Source organism: Oncorhynchus tshawytscha, linkage group LG04 (genome assembly GCF_018296145.1).
Source record: "Oncorhynchus tshawytscha isolate Ot180627B linkage group LG04, Otsh_v2.0, whole genome shotgun sequence".
In the NCBI taxonomy this organism is placed as follows: Eukaryota; Metazoa; Chordata; class Actinopteri; order Salmoniformes; family Salmonidae; genus Oncorhynchus; species Oncorhynchus tshawytscha.
The window spans coordinates 17,468,951-17,490,955 of NC_056432.1; the positions used below are offsets into that span (position 1 = coordinate 17,468,951).

General features: G+C 41.6%; 2 protein-coding genes and 1 pseudogene across 5 annotated transcripts; 1 reads left to right on the forward strand and 2 right to left on the reverse strand.

Moving 5' to 3' along the window:
* Positions 1-528: 528 nt before the first annotated feature.
* Positions 529-11,919, reverse strand: LOC112248231 (endosome-associated-trafficking regulator 1-like). Of its 4 annotated transcripts, XM_042320385.1 has the most exons (9): positions 11,648-11,919; positions 11,155-11,242; positions 10,561-10,667; positions 9,915-10,328; positions 7,730-7,803; positions 7,384-7,495; positions 3,893-3,955; positions 1,382-1,521; positions 529-1,193 (listed from the first exon to the last, which is right to left on the reverse strand). In XM_042320385.1, the coding sequence occupies exons 2-9, from the start codon at positions 11,198-11,200 to the stop codon at positions 1,103-1,105; spliced, it is 1,047 nt and encodes a 348-aa protein (XP_042176319.1). In that variant the 5' UTR covers positions 11,201-11,242; positions 11,648-11,919; the 3' UTR covers positions 529-1,102. The 4 variants fall into 4 exon arrangements, with proteins under 4 accessions (XP_042176319.1, XP_024272853.1, XP_024272854.1 ...); XM_024417085.2 differs by lacking the exon at positions 11,648-11,919 and having other exon boundaries at positions 11,155-11,641; XM_024417086.2 differs by lacking the exons at positions 10,561-10,667; positions 11,648-11,919 and having other exon boundaries at positions 11,155-11,641.
* Positions 11,456-20,576, forward strand: LOC112248230 (serine/threonine-protein kinase Chk2-like). Its single transcript, XM_024417084.2, has 15 exons — positions 11,456-11,582; positions 12,503-12,796; positions 14,950-15,074; positions 15,182-15,314; positions 15,517-15,607; positions 15,716-15,815; positions 15,900-15,953; positions 16,202-16,266; positions 16,450-16,549; positions 17,120-17,206; positions 17,425-17,588; positions 18,445-18,563; positions 18,768-18,853; positions 18,994-19,299; positions 19,560-20,576. Exons 2-15 carry the CDS (start codon positions 12,529-12,531, stop codon positions 19,617-19,619), a joined length of 1,758 nt encoding a protein of 585 aa, XP_024272852.2. The 5' UTR covers positions 11,456-11,582; positions 12,503-12,528; the 3' UTR covers positions 19,620-20,576.
* Positions 20,577-20,670: 94 nt separating this feature from the next.
* On the reverse strand, positions 20,671-21,721 carry LOC112249458 (annotated as a pseudogene).
* Positions 21,722-22,005: the final 284 nt, after the last annotated feature.

The window sequence follows — 22,005 nt, forward strand, 5'->3', positions numbered from 1 at the left end:
TATCGTGGCATTCATAAACAATTTAGATTATCGAATGTTCCAACTCAATTCCTTGATTAAAACAATCAAATGTAGCGTTGTAATCTTCAAATTCATGCAACCCAAACGCCACAGTAAACGTCACAGGCTTTACATGCAGCTTCAGTTTTTCAACGTTACTCGCTATCCGGAACCCCTGGGATGAACTCTAAAATTGTTAATGGTAAGGATTAAGGCAAAGGGTTTAAGGTTATGGATAGCGCTAACCGTTTCTAAACCCAGAGCATTTAAAAACATATATTTAGACAGGGAGTCAATGCTAAAACCAAAGTATATTTTCTAGATTAGTCCCGTTTAGCACAATACACACATTAAACTACACATACACATTAGACTAGAAGGAGTGGGGTTATGGATTGAGATTATGTACACGGTGGTGGCTGGTGGGATCATCATAACTATTATCCAATCAGAACCCCCAAAAATGCTACATACAGTATACATGACATTCATGAATACCAATGAAATGAATGCCAAATGTCCACTTGACCTAGTATAATAATGTATTTACGTATTATTTAATACTGTAATACCAGTACAATTAACAACTATCAAAGACACTCATTACTAACCAGACTGACAGTTTTAGCAAATGTGGATACAATACCATTTCTGGTAAAAAAATGTAGTGGTATCAGCAGTTGGAAAACTTAGCAAGCAATTAACTGACAGGTAGCTACAGGAAGTCTCCTGATAATTCCTACTACGAATAGTAGGACTACGTTCAAGCAAAGATTGTGGAACATATGCAGTGTAAAATGTGTAAACAATGCTCACAAAATAATACACAAACAACTTTGAGTCACAGTCATATTTGCCTCAGCTTTAAATACAGCTGTTAGCATATTGTTTTCAAATGGCCTGTTAAAGTGGTTCAAAACTAAACATTTTATGAAGTACAAGTTTTTAAAAAAGCAATATCTCTTATTTTGTCACAAATCAGTGCACACACTACAACTTTAGATTATCTGGGAATGTTGAGTGACAATGACATGCCATAATTGTTTTCCAGTTTCTTGATGGATGGTCCTAGATCTAAATTCTATAGCCTCCTTAAACTCCATCAGCCTTCATTGTGAATCTCAGATATGTTGTCAATGGACTGCAGCAGTTGAGATACCAGACAAAGAGTTTCTGCTCCCGTAAGTAATTTCCTGTGGACAGAATCAAACCGAAAGCCTGGTCATAGAACTTGGAGCAAATACCACAATGTTTAATTATGGTTAGAAAACACTATGAACTGAACTTGCACGTTGCATTTTACCAAATACCCACACAATCAATATGAGGAACTGTGTATTCACATCTGTATGTAGATGACACTATGGAAGAGAAACCTTACTTGATGGAAGTCTCAGCATTGAGTGCTGCTTTGTTAAGGTACTCCGAGGCCACTTGCGCGTTGTGTTTCATTGTATTTAAGGCAGCTGTCTCTCTAGCTCGAAGTCTCTCATTCTCATATCGGCACCCCTCTACTTGGCCCTGCAATATAAAGAGTATCACATCATGCAACAGTGTTTCCTCTAGGATTTTTTTCAGCAGTGGTGGCAAGGGTTGCGCTACTAGCATTAGCACAATGTCATGCTAGCTGTTTCCATAGATACACTTCCAGTCAGAGCCAACAACTATCCATTTGAAAGCGTGTCTCGGGCAAAAAATAAAATAAATAATACACACACATACATCCATACACTGAGTGGACAAAGCATTAGGAACATTTTCCTAATTTGGAGTTGCACCCCCTTTTGCCCTCAGAACAGCTTTAAATTGTGGGGAATGGACTCTACAAGGATGCTGGCCCACATTGACTTCAATGCTTCCCACAGTTGTATCAAGTTGGCGGAATGTCCTTTGTGTACCATTCTTGAAACACAGGGCAAAATGTTAGTGTGAAAAACCCAGCAGCATTGCAGTTCTTGACACACTCAAACCGGTACGTGTAACGGATGTGAAACAGCTAGCTTAGTTAGCGGTGCGCGCTAAATAGCGTTTCAATCGGTGACGTCACTTGCTCTGAGACCTTGAAGTAGTAGTTCCCCTTGCTCTGCAAGGGCCGCGGCTTTTGTGGAGCGATGGGTAACGATGCTTCGAGGGTGACTGTTGTTGATGTGTGCAGAGGGTCCCTGGTTCGCGCCCGGGTATGGGCGAGGGGACGGTCTAAAGTTATACTGTTACATACGCATGGTACCTACAACCATACCCCGTTGAAAAGGCACTTAAATCTTTTGTCTTGCCCATTCAACCGCTGCATGGCATACATACACAATCCATGTCTCAATTGTCTCAAGCTTAAAAATCCTTCTTCATCTGTCCCCTCCCCTTCATCTACACCAATTTACGTGATTTAACAAGTGACATCAATAAGGGATCATATCTATCCCCTGGTCAGTCTATGCCAAGGAAAGAGCAGGTGTTCCTAATGTTGCGTACACTCAGTATGTATGCATGTACACTATCGTTCAAAAGTTTAGGGTCACTTAGAAATGTCCTTGTTTTTGAAAGACAAGCTAATTTGGTGTACATTAAAATAACATCAAATTGATCAGAAATACAGTGTAGCCATTGTTAATGTTGTAAATGACTATTGTAGCTGGAAATAGCAGATTTGTTTTATGTAATATCTACATAGGTGTACACAGGCCCATAATCAGCAACCATCACTCCTGTGTTCCAATGGAACGTTGTGTTAGCTCATCCAAATTGATAATTTTAAAAAGGATAATTGATCATTAGAAAACCCTTTTGCAATTATGTTAGCACAAGTGAAAACTGTTGTTCTGATTAAAGAATGGCCTTCTTTAGACTAGTTGAGTATCTGGAGCATCAGCATTTGTAGGTTCGATTACAGGGTCAAAATGGCCAGAAACAAAGAATTTCTTCTGAAACTCGTCAGTCTATTCTTGTTCTGAGAAATGAAGGCTATTCCATGTGAGAAATTGCCAAGAAACTGAAGATCTCATACAATACTCTGTACTACTCCCTTCACAGAACAGAGCAAACTGTCCCTAACCAGTGTAGAAAGAGGAGTGGGAGCCCCGGTGCACACCTGAGCAAGAGGACAAGTATATTAGTGTGTCTAGTTTGAGAAACAGATGCCTCACAAGTCCTCAACTGGCAGCTTCTTTAAATAGTACCCGCAAAACACCAGTCTCAATGGCCTTCTACGCAGAGTTGCAAAGAAAATGCCATATCTCAGACTGGCCAACAAAAAGAAAAGATTAAGATGGGCAAAAGAACACAGACACTGGACAGAGGAAGACTGGAAAATAAGTTTTATGGATAGACAAAGTTTGAGGTGTTCGGATCACAAAGAAGAACATTTGTGAGATGCAGAAAAAAATGAAAAGATGCAGGAGTGCTTGACGCCTTCTGTCAAGCATGGGAGGCAATGTGACCGTCTGGGGGTGCTTTTGTGGTGGTAAAGTGGGAGATTTGTACAAGGTAAAAAGGATCTTGAAGAAGGAAGGCAATCCCTCCATTTTGCAACACCATGCAATACCCTGTGGACGGCGCTTAATTGGAGCCAATTTCCAACTACAACAGGACAATGACCCAAAGTACAGCTCCAAACTATGCAACAAATATTTAGGGAAGAAGCATTCAGCTGGTGTTCTGTCTATAATGGAGTGGCCAGCATAGTCACCTGATCTCAACCCTATTGAGCTGCACTTAGAAAGGACATTTCTAAGTGACCCCAAACTTTTGAACAGTAGTATATACAGTATATATAGATTTTTTTAAATACCATTTTTTTTGCTGCGTTGGCCACCTCTGCTAAATTAATATAGGGGAAACACTTTGCAAACATATGTCAATGGAGCTAATCATGCAGTAACACCAGTAAGAGTCAAACCTGTAATTGATGAAGCTCCTGTTTGAGTTTTGATACAATGTTTTCAGCCTTCACTGCTCGTTTCTGTCAAGAAGAAAAGGTCCAAGTAATGAATAAGACTTCATATCAACACACTTCTGTTTAGTAACTAATTATGACATTTCCTTGTAATCTTAGTGAGCTATTCATTGCATTGAGAAAGTATTCAGACCACTTGACTTTTTCCACATGTTGTTATGGCCTTATTCTAAAATTGATTAAATTAATGTATTTCATCGATCTACACACACACACACACACACAATACCCCATAATGACCAAGTGAAACAGGTTTTTAGAATTTTTAGCTAATTTATTAAGTCAAAAACAAACCTTATTTACAGTTGTCAGAAGTTTACATACACTTAGGTTGGAGTCATTAACACTCGTTTTTCAACCAATCCACAGATTTCTTGTTAACAAACTATAGTTTTTGCAAATCAGTTAGGACATCTACTTTGTGCATGACGCAAGTAATTTTTCCAACAATTGTTTACAGACAGATTATTTCACTTAATTCCCTGTATCACAACTCCAGTGGGTCAGAAGTTTACATACACTAAGTTGACTGTGCCTTTAAACAGCTTGGGAAATTCCAGAAAATGATGGCATGGCTTTAGAAGCTTCTGAAATGCTAATTGACATAATTTGAGTCAATTGGAGGTGTACCTGTGGATGTATTTCAAGGCCTACCTTCAAACGCAGTGCCTCTTTGCTTGACACCATGGGAAAATCAAAAGAAATCAGCCAAGACCTCAGAAAAAATATTGTAGACGTCCACAAGTCTGGTTCATCCTTGGGAGCAATTTCCAAACGCCTGAAGGTACCACGTTCTTCTGTACAAACGATAGTACGCAAGTATAAACACCATGGGACCACGCAGCCGTCAAACCGCTCAGGAAGGAAACACATTCTGTCTCCTAGAGATGAACGTACTTTGGTGCGAAAATTGCAAATCAATCCCAGAACAGCAGCAAAGGACCTTGTGAAGATGGAGGAAACAGGTACAAAAGTATCTACATCCACAGTAAAATGAGTCCTGTATCGACATAACCTGAAAGGCCGCTCAGCAAGGAAGAAGCCACTGCTCCAAAACCGCCATAAAGAAGCCAGACTACGGTTTGCAACTGCACATGGGGACAAAAATCGTACTTTTTGGAGAAATGTCCTCTGGTCTGATGAAACAAAAATAGAACTGTTTGACCATAATGACCATCGTTATGTTTGAAGGAAAAAGGGGGATGCTTGCAAGCCGAAGAACACCATCCCAACCGTGAAGCACGGGGGTGACAGCATCATGTTGTGGGGGTGCTTTGCTGCAGGAGGGACTGGTGCACTTCACAAAATAGATGCCATCATGAGGTCGGAAAATTACGTGGATATATTGAAGCAACATCTCAAGACATCCGTCATGAAGTTAAAGCTTGGTCGCAAATGAGTCTTCCAAATGGACAATGACCCCAAGCATACTTCCAAAGTTGTGGCAAAATGGCTTAAGGACAACAAAGTCAAGGTATTGGAGTGGCCATCACAAAGCCCTGACCTCAGTCCTATAGAAAATGTGTGGGCAGAACTGAAAAGGCGTGTGCGAGCAAGGAGGCCTACAAACCTGACTCAGTTACACCAGCTCTGTCAGGAGGAATGGGCCAAAATGCACCCAATTTATTGTGGGAAGCGTGTGGAAAGCTACCTGAAATGTTTGACCCAAGTTAAACAATTTAAAGGCAATGCTACCAAATACTAATTGAGTGTATGTAAACTTCTGACCCACTGGGAATGCGATAAAAGAAAAAAGCTGCAATAAATCATTCTCTACTATTATTCTGACATTTCACATTCTTAAAATAAGTGGTGATCCTAACTGACCGAAGACATGGCATTTTTACTAGGATTAAATGTCAGGAATTGTGAAAAACTGAGTTTAAACACATTTGGCTAAGGTGTATGTAAACCTCCGACTTCAACTGTACATAAGTATTCAGAACCTTTGCTATGAGACCCTTTGCTATCAAATTAAATGGATTGGACATGATTTGAAAAGGCTCACACCGGTCTATAGAAGGTCCCACAGTTGACAGAGCATGTCAGAGCAAAAACAAACCATGAGATTGAAGGAATTGACCGTAGAGCTCCGAGACAGGATTGTGTCTAGGCACAGATCTGGGGAAGAGTACCAAAAAATGTCTGCAGCATTGAAGGTCCCCAAGAACACAGTGGCCATCATTCTTAAATGGAAGAAGTTTGGGACCACCAATATTATTCCTAGAGCTGGCCACTTGGCCAAACTGAGCAATCGGGGGAGAATGGCCTTGGTCAGGGAGGTGACCAAGAACCCAATGGTCACTCTGACAGAGCTCCAGAGTTCCTCTGTGGAGATGGGAGAACGTTCCAGAAGGACAACCATCTCTGCAGCACTCCACCAATCAGGCCTTTATGGTAGAGTGGCCAGACAGAAGCCACTCCTCAATAAAAAACATGGCAGCCAGCCCAGTTCCTGTGTGGAGATGGGAGAACCTTCTAGGACAACCATCTCTACCAATCAGACGGAAGCCACTCCTCATTAAAAAGGCACATGACAGCCCGCTTGGAGTTTGCCAAAAGGCACCTAAAGACTCTCAGACTATGAGAAACAAGATTATCTGGTCTGATGAAACCAAGATTAAACTCTTTTCCCTGAATGCCAAGCATCACGCCTGGAAATCTGGCACCATCCCTACGGTGAAGCATGGTGGTGGCAGCATCATGCTCTGGGGATGTTTTTCAGCAGCAGGGACTGGGAGACTAGTCAGGATCAAGTGAAAGATGAACTGAACAAAGTACAGAGAGATCTTTGATGAAAACCTGCTCCAGAGCACTCAGGACCTCAGACTGGGGTGAAGGTTAACCTTGCCACAGGACAACAACCCTAAACACAAGGACAAGACAACGCAGGAGTGGCTTCAGGACAAGTCTCTGAATGTCTTGGAGTGGCCCAGCCAGAGCCCGGATTTGAACCCGATCGAACATCTCTGGAAAGACCTGATAATAGCAATGCATCGACGCTCCCCATCCAATCTGACAGAGCTTGAGAGGATCTGCAGAGAAGAATGGGAGAAACTCCCAAAATACAGGTGTGTCAAGCTTGTAGCGTCATACCCAAGAAGACTAGAGGCTGTAATCACTGCCAACGGTGCTTCAACAAAGTACTGAGTAAAGGGTCTGAATACTTATGTAAATGTGATAAGTTTTTATTTTTAATACATTTGAAAAAATGACTGTCAGTATAGGGAATTGTCTGTAGATTGAGGAGGAAAAAACAATTTAATCCATTTTAGAATAAGGCTGTAACATAACAAAATGTGGGAAAAGTCAAGGGGTCTGAATACTTTCCGAATGCACAGTATTTCACATCTTCTAGATGATCAGTGAACGAAAACATATTCTTAAATCCTTGATAAACTGATGAAGTAGGAGAAAGAGGGACAGGTGCATACGGTCATTAACTGCAGGTTCTGCTCTACGGAGTGGACCATGGTCTCTAAAGCCTGAGCCTCCCTCTCCCCCTGCACTCTTCTCTTGTGCAACTCATCTGTGAGGTGTCGAATTCTATGGGTCGGTCAGAGACATGATGATGAGCATAGGTTAAACATGAATTAAATAGCATGAACATGTGTACAATTGACATCTTAAATATACATCTAAAGAGTGATATTCAAAGCATTACTCCCATGCCATAACATAATATAATATAATATATGGGCTTTAACACCATCCCCCAAATCCCTCCCACACTCCAGGAAGGTCTGTTCTCAGCAGACCATATCACTTCTGTCCACCTACCTTTGATCATCCTTCTCAGACTTTTTCACAAGATATTTAATGTTATTCCTGAGCTGTGTATTTTCCTCCCTCAGCTTTAAAAGAGAAACAGAAAATACAAAATAAAGGACTTGTGGCCAATCACATGGGGGGGTATACTACAAAGTAGGATCCGTGAGTTAGCCAGCTAACTTTGCTAAAACAACCATTGATAAGCAGCCTCAGATCCACTTTAATAACTCTACCTACATGTACAGTCGTGGCCAAAAGTTTTGAGAATGACACAAATATTAATTTTCAGTCTGCTGCCTCAGTTTGTATGATGGCAATTTGCATATACTCCAGAATGTTATGAAGAGTGATCAGATGAATTGCAAAGTCCCTCTTTGCCATGCAAATGAACTGAACTCCCCAAAAAACATTTCCATTGCATTACAGCCCTGCCACAAAAGGACTAGCTGACATCATGTCAGTGATTCTCTCGTTAACACAGGTGTGAGTGTTGACGAGGACAAGGCTGGAGATTTCTCTGTCATGCTGATTGAGTTCGAATAACAGACTGGAAGCTTCAAAAGGAAGGTGGTGCTTGGAATCATTGTTCTTCCTCTGTCAACCATGGTTACCTGCAAGGAAACACGTGCCGTCATCATTGCTTTGCACAAAAACGGCTTCACAGGCAAGGATATTGCTGTGGGTAAGATTGCACCTAAATCAACCATTTATCAGATCATCAAGAACTTCAAGTAAAGCGGTTCAATTGTTTTGAAGAAGGCTTCAGGGCACCCAAGAAAGTCCAGCAAGCACCAGGACAGTCTCCTAAAGTTGATTCAGCTGCGGGATCGGGGCACCACCAGTACAGAGCTTGCTCAGGAATGGCAGCAGGCAGGTGTGAGTGCATCTGCACACACAGTGAGGCGAAGACTTTTGAAGGATGGCCTGGTGTCAAGAAGGGCAGCAAAGAAGCCACTTCTCTCCAGGAAAAACATCAGGGACAGACTGATATTCTGCAAAAGGTACAGGGATTGGACTGCTGAGGACTGGGATAAAGTAATTTTCTCTGATGAATCCCCTATCCTATTGTTTGGGGCTTCCGGAAAAGACAAGATGAGCGCTACCATCAGTCCTGTGTCATGCCAACAGTAAAGCATCCTGAGAGAATTCATGTGCCGGGTTGCTTCTCAGCCAAGGGAATGGGCTCACTCACAATTTTGCCTAAGAACACAGCCATGAATAAGGAATGGTACCAACACATCCTCCGAGAGCAACTTCTCTCAACCATCCAGGAACAGTTTGGTGACGAACAATGCCTTTTCCAGCATGATGGAGCCCCTTGCCATAAGGCAAAAGTGATAACGAAGTGGCTCGGGGAACAAAACATCAATATTTTGGGTCCATGGCCAGGAAACTCCCCAGATCTTAATCCCATTGAGAACTTGTGGTCAATCCTCAAGAGGCGGGTGGACAAACAAAACCCCACAAATTCTGACAAACTCCAAGCATTGATTATGCCAGAATGGGCTGCCATCAGTCAGGATGTGGCCCAGAAGTTATTTGACAGCATGCCAGGGCAGATTTCAGAGGTCTTGAAAAAGAAGGGTCAACACTGCAAATATTGACTCCTTGCATCAACTTCATCTAATTGTCAATAAAAGCCTGACACTTATGAAATGCTTGTAATTATACTTCAGTATTCCATATTAACATCTGACAAAAATATCTAAAGACACTGAAGCAGCAAACTTTGTGGAAATTAATATTTGTGTCTATCTCAACTTTTGGTCACGACTGTACATATTACCTCAATTACCTCGACTAACCTGTGCCCCCTGCACATTGACTCTGTACCACTACCCCTTGTATATAGCTTCGCTATTGTTATTTTACTGCTGCTCTTTAATTATTGGTTAAGGGCTCGTAAGTTAGCATTTGCATTTCACTGTAACTACACCTGTTTTATTTGGCACATGTGACAAATAAATGTTGATTTGATAAAATAACAGATTTTCTGCTTAATTAAAAAACCTAAACTTGCATTTGTGATTTTGTTTGAGTCAATTAGACCATGCCCATTTCAAGCTTATGTTCCAAAAAATGTTTAAAGTTATTTTAGAAAATTTCGGCAACTTAGCTGACTAACTAATTGATACCCCTATGACATCTAGTTTGAAGGGAAGTGCATCTGTAAGCAAAGAGATACAAAAATAACCTTTTGTTGATCCCTATGGCCATTCTCTGTACTACTCTTCTTGGTCTTGTAGGAGAGCTCTGCCATGGATGTTTCGTCATCTCCCTCATAGTTCACTGGTGCACTCCTGTACTGGGGGGCCTTTGGTGAAAGTTCTTCATCCACCTGCCATACAGATAAGGAAGTATCCTCTTCTTCCTCGGTGCACAGGGAAGAGTATGTGCTGCTGTCTGCTGCTGCAGTGCCACACAGTCTAAATTCATGCGCCTCCTCAATGGCTGATGGCTGGTAACTCCCAGCCCACTCCTTTGTCTCATTGTCCAGAGACTGAGGAAACGGTGCGGGGTCTATGTAAAAGTGACCCTGGAAGTCTTGATCAAAGCTCTTAGGGCCCGGGATAGTATATTCCCCCAAGAATGTGCTCCCATATGCCTCCTATAACACAAAATGCAACAGTAAGAATGTAGGTCACTTTCACATAACAATTACATCAAAAGTAATAATCTGAACAGTCTGACCATCTTTTCAGACTTTTAATATTATGCTGTGACATTTTTCCAATGAATGAACACCTCCAATGATTAAACACCAAATTACGTGCATATGCTTTGTAACAGTTCATCTCTGGGATTGAATGTAACACTGGTTCATTTAAAATTATCAGCACCTTTCGCATTGGGTACTTCTTTGCATCTGAATCCCCTTGGTTTTTACTGCGGATTAACTCTTTGAAGGAAAAGGGATTCATATCATCACCATCTTCTCGGACTTCATCTATGAAATAAGACATATTGGTACATATTTGGATGATGGTCATTTTCAAACTGTCTAGTTGTCATTATTGGAGAAATACAAGAGTTGGACAATGTTGTGGATGTGTGGGGGCCAATGCCCCTACTCCATGTGATTTGTAATGACCTGTGAGTCCAGAATGTCTCACTAAATGACAGCACCGTGCCAGAGTACTTTTACCAGGGGGAAGCATGCCCCCTACTGGCCATCCAACACCATGCCAGCAGCATGATTTCAAACAACCACCTAGGCCAAACAGCAGAGACTTTAAACCTAACACTAATAACACACACTGATCACTCTTCGATGGCGTTGAATAGATGTGCCCCTGCCTTAGATAGATGGGATGTGTGTTGTCTCATACAATGATGTGAATATTAAGTAACCTATGTCATCTGGTCACTGATCAACTAGCTACTATAGCTAGCTTAGTATCTATACTGGATTTGTTATGGAATTAACAACTTACCATCTTCAATTATAAGAGATTTTGCAGATGTTTTATGCTTTGCCATGTTGATGGTTAACCAGTCAATCGGCGATGGAATGGTAGCTAGCTAGAACAGAAAGCTAGCGTTAGCTAGGTTGCGAAAAACAGAAGTGTGACACGGTCCATTTGATTATTAACTCCCGAAATAATGTAGCTACTTGCTAATAACTCGAGGTAGAAAAAAATGACTTGTCCTAAGAATGGTAATTGATCAAAATGACATGGTCCACATCAGATGTGTATATCCATGCAGCAAACGTGGAAAATCACGTGGAAAATCCTAAACTTCTCACTTGTTAAAATTCATGTGACGTAAAATGAAAAACAAACAAAACATTTCCCATGAGTCTCTAGAGCTCCAATTTCCCCGGCAAATTTACACGTGCCGCGATTAATTCGTAATCCCGGTAAGTGTATTTAAATGGTAATTCTTATCAATATCATGTTTAAAGTATAGTTCAGTTGCACACACTATAGCTAGCGAGCCGTCACATTTCTTCGGCTACCAAACAACCACTTCATTTCGTTGACGTGCTAGCTGCGGAAATTGGCACACCTGTGAAATCTAATTTAGTTTTGCGCTAGCTATCCATGTTTGGCGAGGATAGCGAGGGCCGGTTACCAGATAATACTACGTACTGTTAGCAAGAAGTTATAAATAAGAGACTTATTTGTATAGAGATGGAGCATGGTGAATGAATTCCACTTAACTTATGGAGTTGCCAAGATCATGGATTTTCCAGATACCGCACATTGTGAATTCATAATCATTCGTTCATATCATTGTCATGCATTCATATTCATACTGCACGGCGCCCTATGTAGGCCTTGTATTCTCACATGCAAGTTATAAGGACTTTGTTAAGTTTACGGATTTTTTTAAATTTTATTTCACCTTTATTTAACCTGGTAGGCTAGTTGAGAACAAGTTCTCATTTACAACTGCGACCTGGCCAAGATAAAGCATAGCAGTGTGAACAGACAACAACACAAGAGTTACACATGGAGTAAACAATAAACAAGTCAATAACACAGTAGAAAAAAAAGAGTCTATATACATTGTGTGCAAAAGGCATGAGGAGGTAGGCAAATAATTAAAATTTTGCAGATTAACACGAGTGATAAATGATCAGATGGTCATGTGCAGGTGGAGATACTGGTGTGCAAAAGAGCAGAAAAGTAAATAAATAAAAACAGTATGGGGATGAGGTAGGTAAATTGGGTGGGCTATTTACCGATGGACTATGTACATGTGGGGCACATTGTTTGGAAATGTGAAAGATGTGTCGATCACCTGAGTGTTGTGTTTTATTATTTACTTTAATAGACCACGACAGAGGAGAAATATTGACCATGTCCCAAGAGAAGCCAGACGCTTGCAGCCAGACCCAGTCACAGCCAGACGCTTGCAGCCAGACCCAGTCGCAGCCTCCGACCCAGTCCCAGAGTGGCTCCAGCTCCTCCTCTGCTCCAGGCTCTGCCAGCCAGTCATCCTCTGGGTCTGGCACAGTCAGTTCAGTGGACACCATCCCCGTTAGGGACCTGGGCTCCATACCAGAGGAGCATGAGCCACAGCCCTGGGGCCTCCTGCTGCCTATGCAGAGAGGCTTCAGAGCCCACAGTGAGTTCAACAACCACATGACGTGCACCTGTTACCTGGGTGGTTAGGATGCCTTTAGGCAAGGCAGTTTAGTTGTTTTAAATGTTTTGCTGCAGTTTGTACTGAACACGTTTTCCACAATAGTGCGGGAACATGATTTTGAGGTCTGTTTGAGCCCATGTGGTGGAGTGTGACCAGGGCCCGGTTTCTCAAAAACATCTTAAGGCTAAGTTCACTGTTAGAACCTTCGTAGGAGCATCATTAAATCTCTGAGCTGTTTCCCAAAACATCATTATTAACGTTGCACTTGAAAGCGCTTGTAATCTAATGCCTGCCTCAGACCACTTGTAGAACTGCTAGGTGTGTCATTAATGCTTTTTTTGCCCTCACGCATCACTTTATACACAAGATCTCTGCTAAAGATAGAATAAAAATATAAACCATAGGCTATAGGCCCATTTCAATCATATTAAATTGCATTTCATGTTCAATTTATTTTTTATTTTATTTTTTATTTTTATTTCACCTTTATTTAACCAGCTAGGCTAGTTGAGAACAAGTTCTCATTTGCAACTGCGACCTGGCCAAGATAAAGCATAGCAGTGTGAACAGACAACAGAGTTACACATGGAGTAAACAATTAACAAGTCAATAACACAGTAGAAAAAAAAGAGGGTCTATATACATTGTGTGCAAAAGGCATAAGGAGGTAGGCGAATAATTACAATTTTGCAGATTAACACTGGAGTGATAAATGATCAGATGGTCATGTACAGGTAGACATATTGGTGTGCAAAAGAGCAGAAAAGTAAATAAATAAAAACAGTATGGGGGTGAGGTAGGTATAATTGGGTGGGTTATTTACCGATAGACTATGTACAGCTGCAGCGATCGGTTAGCTGCTCAGATAGCAGATGTTTGAAGTTGGTGAGGAAGATAAAAGTCTCCAACTTCAGCGATTTTTGCAATTCGTTCCAGTCACAGGCAGCAGAGAACTGGAACGAAAGGCGGCCAAATGAGGTGTTGGCTTTAGGGATGATCAGTGAGATACACCTGCTGGAGCGTGTGCTACGGGTGGGTGTTGCCATCGTGACCAGTGAACTGAGATAAGGCGGAGCTTTACCTAGCATGGACTTGTAGATGACCTGGAGCCAGTGGGTCTGGCGACAAATATGTAGCGAGGGCCAGCCGACTAGAGCATACAGGTCGCAGTGGTGGGTGGTATAAGGTGCTTTTAGTAACAAAACGGATGGCACTGTGATAGACTGCATCCAGTTTGCTGAGTAGAGTGTTGGAAGCAATTTTGTAGATGACATCGCCGAAGTCGAGGATCGGTAGGATAGTCAGTTTTACTAGAGTAAGTTTGGCGGCGTGAGTGAAGGAGGCTTTGTTGCGGAATAGAAAGCCGATTCTTGATTTGATTTTCGATTGGAGATGTTTGATATGAGTCTGGAAGGAGAGTTTACAGTCTAGCCAGACACCTAGGTACTTATAGATGTCCACATATTCAAGGTCGGAACCATCCAGGGTGGTGATGCTGGTCAGGCGTGCGGATGCTGGCAGCGAACGGTTGAAAAGCATGCATTAGGTTTTACTAGCGTTTAAGAGCAGTTGGAGGCCACGGAAGGAGTGTTGTATGAGTTCTATTTTGCTACTTGTAGGCTACCGTCTGTAATTTCTCAATATATTTCATGATGTGTAGCCTAACATGTGCACAATGATGTCCCAAATCGGGGATTTTGTGCATTTTTATTCGGTAAGCATTAGAGTAAGCCACTTCAGTATTAGCAGCAGTAGGTGTTAATATCTTTCTAGGAGATATTACCACCTACTGAGAAAACAACGCACTAAGTAACCGTTTTCTCTGTGTGGCGTTTTGGGAAACTCATGTTACATTTTCGGCCATTTGTAGGAAAGATGTATTGTTAAAACACCTGTAAGGCTAAGTTCTATTGGGAAATCGGCCATGATCAATAAGTGTGTGACCATTTCAAATCATAAAACCATAATCCGTAATCACAATGTTCTTCAAGTGGTCTTCCAGATTCAGTAGCATTTCCGTTCATTTACACATTGCGCAATAATGTGTCCTGCTGAAAGTGAGATTTTTTTTTGTATTTTTCCACTAGCATCTGTGTATGAAATGATAGGTTTAGTTTTTCTTTTTTCTCCAGACTGTGTTGAGGACGACGCTTGGTTTGGCCGGCACACTAAATGCAACTATTCCTTTGATGTCCCCATACTGAGGAAATCATCCAGATTTGCTGCATACAGCAATAAACATTTTAGGATATTCCGAGTAGGTCGATTCAACTTTTCACCACTCTCTATGTATTTTATTTAAGGGAGAACATTGTTTTGTTAATCAGTGTGCTCTGTAATGACGGTCAGGTCTTTACCTTGCAGGAGAAGAACATTGTCTATGTCTTTGACAACAGTAACAATGGCACGTTTGTTGACGGTAAAGTGATTGGAAAAGGAAAAATGTTGCCACTAGCGAACAATGCAGTGTTGTCCCTTGCTGAAGAACGCCACAAAGGTACCTTTTTTCAGGGGTTTATTTCAATACATTTCTGTTTAGGTCACTGATACTTAAATAGCAGCAAGGAGGCCCTATCCATCATGACACTATATCCATGTATCTCTAAACGTTAAGTATGCTGCATCATTCCCTTAATGGTGATGTCGGCCTTAGTCTTTGCATTAATAATCAATTCAACTGATTTTTCTCCCTTCAATAGTGTTTGTGTTCATTGATCTCATGGTGGATGAGCAGTCCAACCTACCCAAAGAGTTAAGCGAGAAATACATGATCACCAAAAAGATTGGAGTGTAAGTGAGAATTTTATTAATTTTAACTTGTGTATTTTACTAAATCTTGTTACTCATGGTTTTGTTTTGAATTACAGAATAACATTCTAATATGATTTGTTATACCAGTGGTGTGTGTGGGGAAGTGAAGCTGGCTTTTGAGAGGGCCACTTGCAAAAAGGTGGCCTTGAAGACTATCAACAAGAAAGATTTCCCGGCATCTGTTGGCGTAAGTCTTATCACCATTTTCCTCCTCTTCTAGTTTATGAATACTAACTACTGCAATATAACACTCATCTTTGTTCAATTATAGACTGCCACGCGAAGTGCAGAACGAGAGATCCAGATTCTTCAAAAGATTGACCATGTAAGTATTATATCTAGAACTTATTATGATGTAATAACTGCCAAGGAGCCTAGTAAAGAAATGGCTCTTCATGTCCAATGTTTTCTTTCCCTGGGGTAATCAAATGCCATAGAAGTAGTCATTTTCAATGCATGTTTTCTACTGGACAAAGCCACAGACATCACACTTTTCTACCACTTTGTATCAAAATGTCCTCAAGTATTTGCCTGCTAATTTTCTGTGTAACCTTTGCCTCCTGTCTTTTCCAGCCTTGTCTGATCAAAACAAAAGACTTCTTCCAAACAGATGACTCATACTACATTGTTTTAGAGCTGTGAGTTTAGTTTTTCATTCAAGCAGCCACTTTTTTTTTTTTTTTTTATCAATGAGAAACCATTATAATTTTCGTTGCGTGTAATACTTCTTCGGGTGGCTACAGAAATTATAATTGTCACAAGCATAGTATTTCCCTTCCCCTTTGTTTTCTGTTTCAACTGATAGCATGTGTGTGTTTCAGCATGGAGGGTGGAGAACTCTACGACCGGGTCAAAAGCAAGCAACAGATCAAGGAGCCGATTGCCAAGCTATATTTTTACCAGATGTTGAAAGCAGTAGAGGTGGGTGGATTGATGTATTTCTCTTTTTTTTCCTTCAGAATGTTGAGAATAGTGATATTTATGGTTTGCCTGACGACTCACACTGAATGCTTCCGCTGCTTTATCAATTTCTACATACTTCAGTCTGAATCTGCCATCATTGAGGTCGGTTGTGGTGACTATGGGTGTTGTACAAAATAAAGTCATAAGCAATTGGATCGTCTCTAACCAGAGTATCAAAGCCAAAGACTCATATTAAACGGCACTACCCACTTGTTCTGGCTCTGGATTTCTAGGACCAGTCAGACGGTCTGAATGTGTTCGTGTTCTAGAAGGGTCAGGGAGGGATTCAAATCCAGACTCATTGAGGAGAAGAAACAAACGCTTGTGGGTGTGGCAATTGGCCGGAGCAATGAGTTTGGGTAGCCAGGCAAATTCATGGTAGGATTTATTAAATATATTCTGGTGTGATGTTGAAATGTCAAAATACGCCATACCTTTACACATCTTGTTTCATACTGGAGATACTGTCGCTTGAGTAGATATTCAAATGCTTCCTTATGCTGGTTTATCTCGCATTCCTTCCACTAGTACCTTCACAACAATGGCATCATCCACAGAGACCTCAAACCTGAAAATGTGCTGCTTTCGTCTCACGACGATGTTTGCATCATCAAGGTAAGGTTTCTCAAATCCCAATGTGGGTCTTTCTTCCACAGTGAATGATCATGGTAGATCAAGAGTATGTGAGGGTAGATAAAGTTATCCACTTATTCATTGTCCTCCTGAAGTGGACCTCTAGACACACTATATCTGGAGAAGGGGAAAAAAAACTAAAAGCTTGGTTGAATAGCCTCACTGAAGTGAAGAGTTACAGGCCTCTCTCTCTGTGACAGATCACAGACTTTAATCAGTCCAAGATACTGGAGGAGTCTGCCCTGATGAGGACCCTTTGTGGAACACCCACATACCTGGCACCAGAGGTGTTTACAGACGCAGTCACTGTGGGCTACAGCAGGGCTGTAGACGCCTGGAGTTTAGGGGTCGTCCTGTTTGTGTGGTAGGGATCCATGTTCCTGATGCCAGGATCACAGACATAAGTGCTGCTTTCTCTGACTGTAGTAGATATACAGGACTGTCAGCTTTAATTTTAGGGTATTTTCATCCATATCGGGTGAACAGTTTAGAAATTATAACACTATGTACACAGTCCTCCCATTTTAGGGGACCAAAGTATTGGGACAAACTCACTTATGTATATTAAAATTGTCAAAGGTTAATTATTTGGTCCAATACTCCTAGCACACAATGATTACATCAAGCTTGTGACTCCACAAACTTGTTGGATGCATTTGCTGTTTGTTTTGGTTGTGTTTCATATTATTTTGTGCCCAATATAAATTAATAGTAAGTAATGTAGTGTGTCATTTGAGTCACTTTTATTGTAAATAAGAAAATGTTTCTAAACACTACTACATTAATGTGGATGCTACCATGATTATGGAATTCAGGTATATCCTTAATCATGGTAGTATCCACATTCATGTAGTGTTTAGAAACATTCTATTTACCATAGTGACTCCAAAATGACACACTACAATATTTACCATTCATTTCTATTAGGCACAAAATAATCTGAATCGCAAACCGCAACTGCATCCAACAGGTTTGTAGAGTCACAAGCTTGATGTAATCATTGCGTGCTAGGAATATTGGACCAAAAAAAGTGCCATTGTCCCAATAGTTTTGTTGCAACTTTAAATGTTTCCAGGCTTATCAGTGTACTAACTATTTCAATCAATTTGCAAATAACTTGGGCCAAGATTACTTTTCAACAGCACATACAGTTTTCCTGTTCACAGATTCACTTAAGTGTTAATACTTTTATATGTGATGTTTACTTCTCTCCCCCTCAGTTTGGCAGGCTATCCCCCATTCTACCCGAATGCACGAATTGGTTTGTCAGTCAGTGATCAGATCACCCAGGGAATATATACATTTATTCCATCAAAATGGGACGGCATCTCCGATGATGGTAAGGGACTAATGTAAATCCTCAAAATGACCTAAAAATGTACTGCATGCATGTTTGGCTCTGTCATACGTGTGCTAGAGAACATGCATTTGAAATGGATTCCACCTGTCTTGGGTTTGTAAACAACTTTTGCTACTTTACTACAGTCGTATTGATAATTCAATGTTGTCCGATTACTACTTTTACTTATCCAATCATGTCTAGCCAAAGATGTTGTGAAGAAACTGCTTCGAGTGGACCCCAATGCCCGCCTCACCATTGAGGAGGCATTACAGCATCCCTGGCTGATGGTAAGGTTTATTGCTGTCTCATTGCCTGGCCCCAGTGCCATCAATGCGGGTATGTTTACTGCATAATGGGTATTTTGGGCTAGGCAGTGTTGTAAGTGGCAATGGCGAGTAATCTCTGATCCCATCAATCTCCATCTCAGGATGAGGCAATGAAGGAGACCGCTGAAGGCATCATGTACCCCAAGGACCCCGGAGATGCCGATGCCACAGCAGACCCCGGAGATGCCGATGCCACAGCAGACCCCGGTGATGCCACAGCAGACCCCGGTGATGCCACAGCAGACCCCGGTGATGCCACAGCAGACCCCGGTGATGCCACAGCAGACCCCGGAGATGCCACAGCAGACCCCGGAGATGCCGATGCCACAGCAGACCCCGGTGATGCCGATGCCACAGCAGACCCCGGTGATGCCGATGCCACAGCAGACTCCGGAGATGCCACAGTAGTGAGAAACAGTCATTCTACTACATTATTTTCCCACCCCTCTCCTGGGGGACCACTAGACAGTCCAGATTTTTGTTCTAGCCTGCATTAACTAAGCAAGTTCTTGGTGTTTAGTTGAATAAGGTACTTAAGTGCAGGGCAAGAAGAGAAAAAAAAAGTGAACTATCTGATGGTCCCTGCAGGAGAGGGTTTGCCATATGTCAGTATTGTCCAGAGTATGGTGTTGCTCACAAAATTGAAGTATGTCTCTTATTACTTTAGGCCTCAACCGGAAAGAGGTCAAGAGATGATAAGGAAGAGCAGCAGCCAACAAAGAGGTGACCAGGCCCATCCACAGAGGCAACATGAGCCACATTCCACCCTTGTCACCCCATTGGAGACTCCCCTGATGTTTTTCTTCTGGCAATTAGGCCTACTTGAAATCAGTATATTGCATTTCAACACCGATCACTGTAATCATTCCCACATGTCCCTGTTCAGGATAGTGCAATCAACTGGAATTTACTTGATTACTGCATGTTGAGTTCCAACTCGTGGGCACATGCGGAGCTAGCTCCACATTGTTACGGTGGTGATCTGTGAATGCTTCCATACAGCAGTTATACATTAGCTAGTGTAAAGCATAGCAGGTACATTTTCAACTAACCAGTTCTTGGCGATACTTTTGTCTTTCTCAATTCTGGAGAAAAGTATCTTCTCGATGTCCAGTTGCAGGTGGTTCTCCAAAAATATATTAAATCCACGTTTGCACCGAGTGAGGAGTTCCCTCGCCATTTTATCTGCATCTTGTGTTTCCCCAAGAGCTTTGCAGGAACTAGATGTTTCGATGTGACACGGCCACATGTAGACGACGAAGCGTCACACAGTGGGACCAAAACAAATATCTGCAGACATGCAAGAGGCATTTGCATTTCTCACTCCATACAAAACGTGGATTTAATATCTGTTTGAATATTCATTTTTTTAGGGGAGAACCACCTACAACTGGACATTTTATAAGATGTACTTTTCTCCTATATCGAGAACAAAGAAAGTATCACCAAGAACAGGTTAGTTGAAAATTGGCCTGCTATGCCTTATACTAGCTAATGTGTAATGTATGGAAGCATTCATAGATCAGTGCAACAATGTGGAGCTATGTCTACTGGAAATTGCCTCCTGTTTTGTAAATTGTTTTTGTACAAAAATGTTATTTTCCACTGGGTTTTTATTGTTGTGCATCCCATAATTCTTGATTTGTATATCATTAAAAAAATCTTACTTTATTGAACATTTTCACCCCAGGTCAAGGTTCTTGTTCATTAACCTGAACCATCTAGCTACTAATTTTGCATCATATCAGACAGTGGCTCATGTAAGGCACTCTGATCACCCACCCATAGAGCCTTTAAACAGAACATCAATCTCTAGGTCAACAAGGACAGCACAAGCATAATCAGTGCATTAATCTGTGAGTAGTGTTGCTGTTAATCATTGTGCAAGCTTTTATATCAAACTATATTCAGATTATCTCAGTTTGGCATTGGACCTGTCCCAGAGACGGTACAGCACTGTGTGTGCCTCGTCAAGTTTCCCCCACTGGACCCGACTCTTCCAGCTCAACAGCTTGGGCCGATCCTTCAGGATGTCTAACGCCACCTAGGGGCTGAGAGCAAGCAGTCAATTTATTTAGGCTGACACACGTGATTCTGTAAATGGGTAGCAATCAGACAATCCATAAATCTAAATATACTGTAGTATGTGGTTAAACAGACAATGTTCCTTGACTGTGTTGTAGGACCATATTTTCAGCAGAAATGTATGCTTCACCCAGTGATTGAACTCGGCTGGAGAAGTTGGTCCACTGCTCCTCACCTGCATGTTTTCACACACCTGCATGAGTTCACACACGGCCAGCAAGTTAGCCAGGCTGGTGTCATCTCCACAGAGGAAGGGCTGCCTCTTGAGGAACATGTTCTCCAGCTTCTCCAGGGTGTCACCCAGGTCTGCTAAAGCCCTCTCCACCTTCAGTGGGTCTGTGGGCTACCCTGTCATACGGGGCAGTAAAACCTACACCACAAAGCAGCATTGTGTGCCAGCAACAACAGACACAACATCAGCTATAACATTGTCTACAAAAGTCGTATTGCAATTATGTGTAATATCTAGGCTACAAAGATATGGTGGCAGTGGGACTAGGCTACATTTTACCTGCCATAAAGCATAGTGTGTTCTATGAGCGAGCCTTACCTCCATGATAAAGACCTTGGTTGCATGTGGTGGTGTGTTGGTATGGTGCCATCGAACCAGGGTCTAGTGACGCCTCTAGCGTTAAGATGCAGTGCCTTCGACTGCTGCCCCACATGTTTTGGTTACTGTAGAAACAACTGAAGCCCTTTTTTTTTGTCGATTGTGAAATAATAGCATAGGTTGACTGTTGACATCTTGAAGAGCTAGGTAGGTAGCTTGCAAGTACACACACTGAGGATAACTCAACAGAGATCACCCATGAATGCCGAAGTAGGACAAAGTTCAAGGTACAGTAAGTAAGCTTACGTTCAATGCAGGACAGAGCTCTGCTTTTAAAACAGTCTGTTAATGTATCAAACATCAATATGCATTTCCATTTAACATGAATAATCTGTGTAGGAACCTTAAGGATAAGATTGCTTGCATGTTAGCTAGATGTTGTTGGTAACGTTAGCTGTAGCCCAAAGGCCGGCAGATG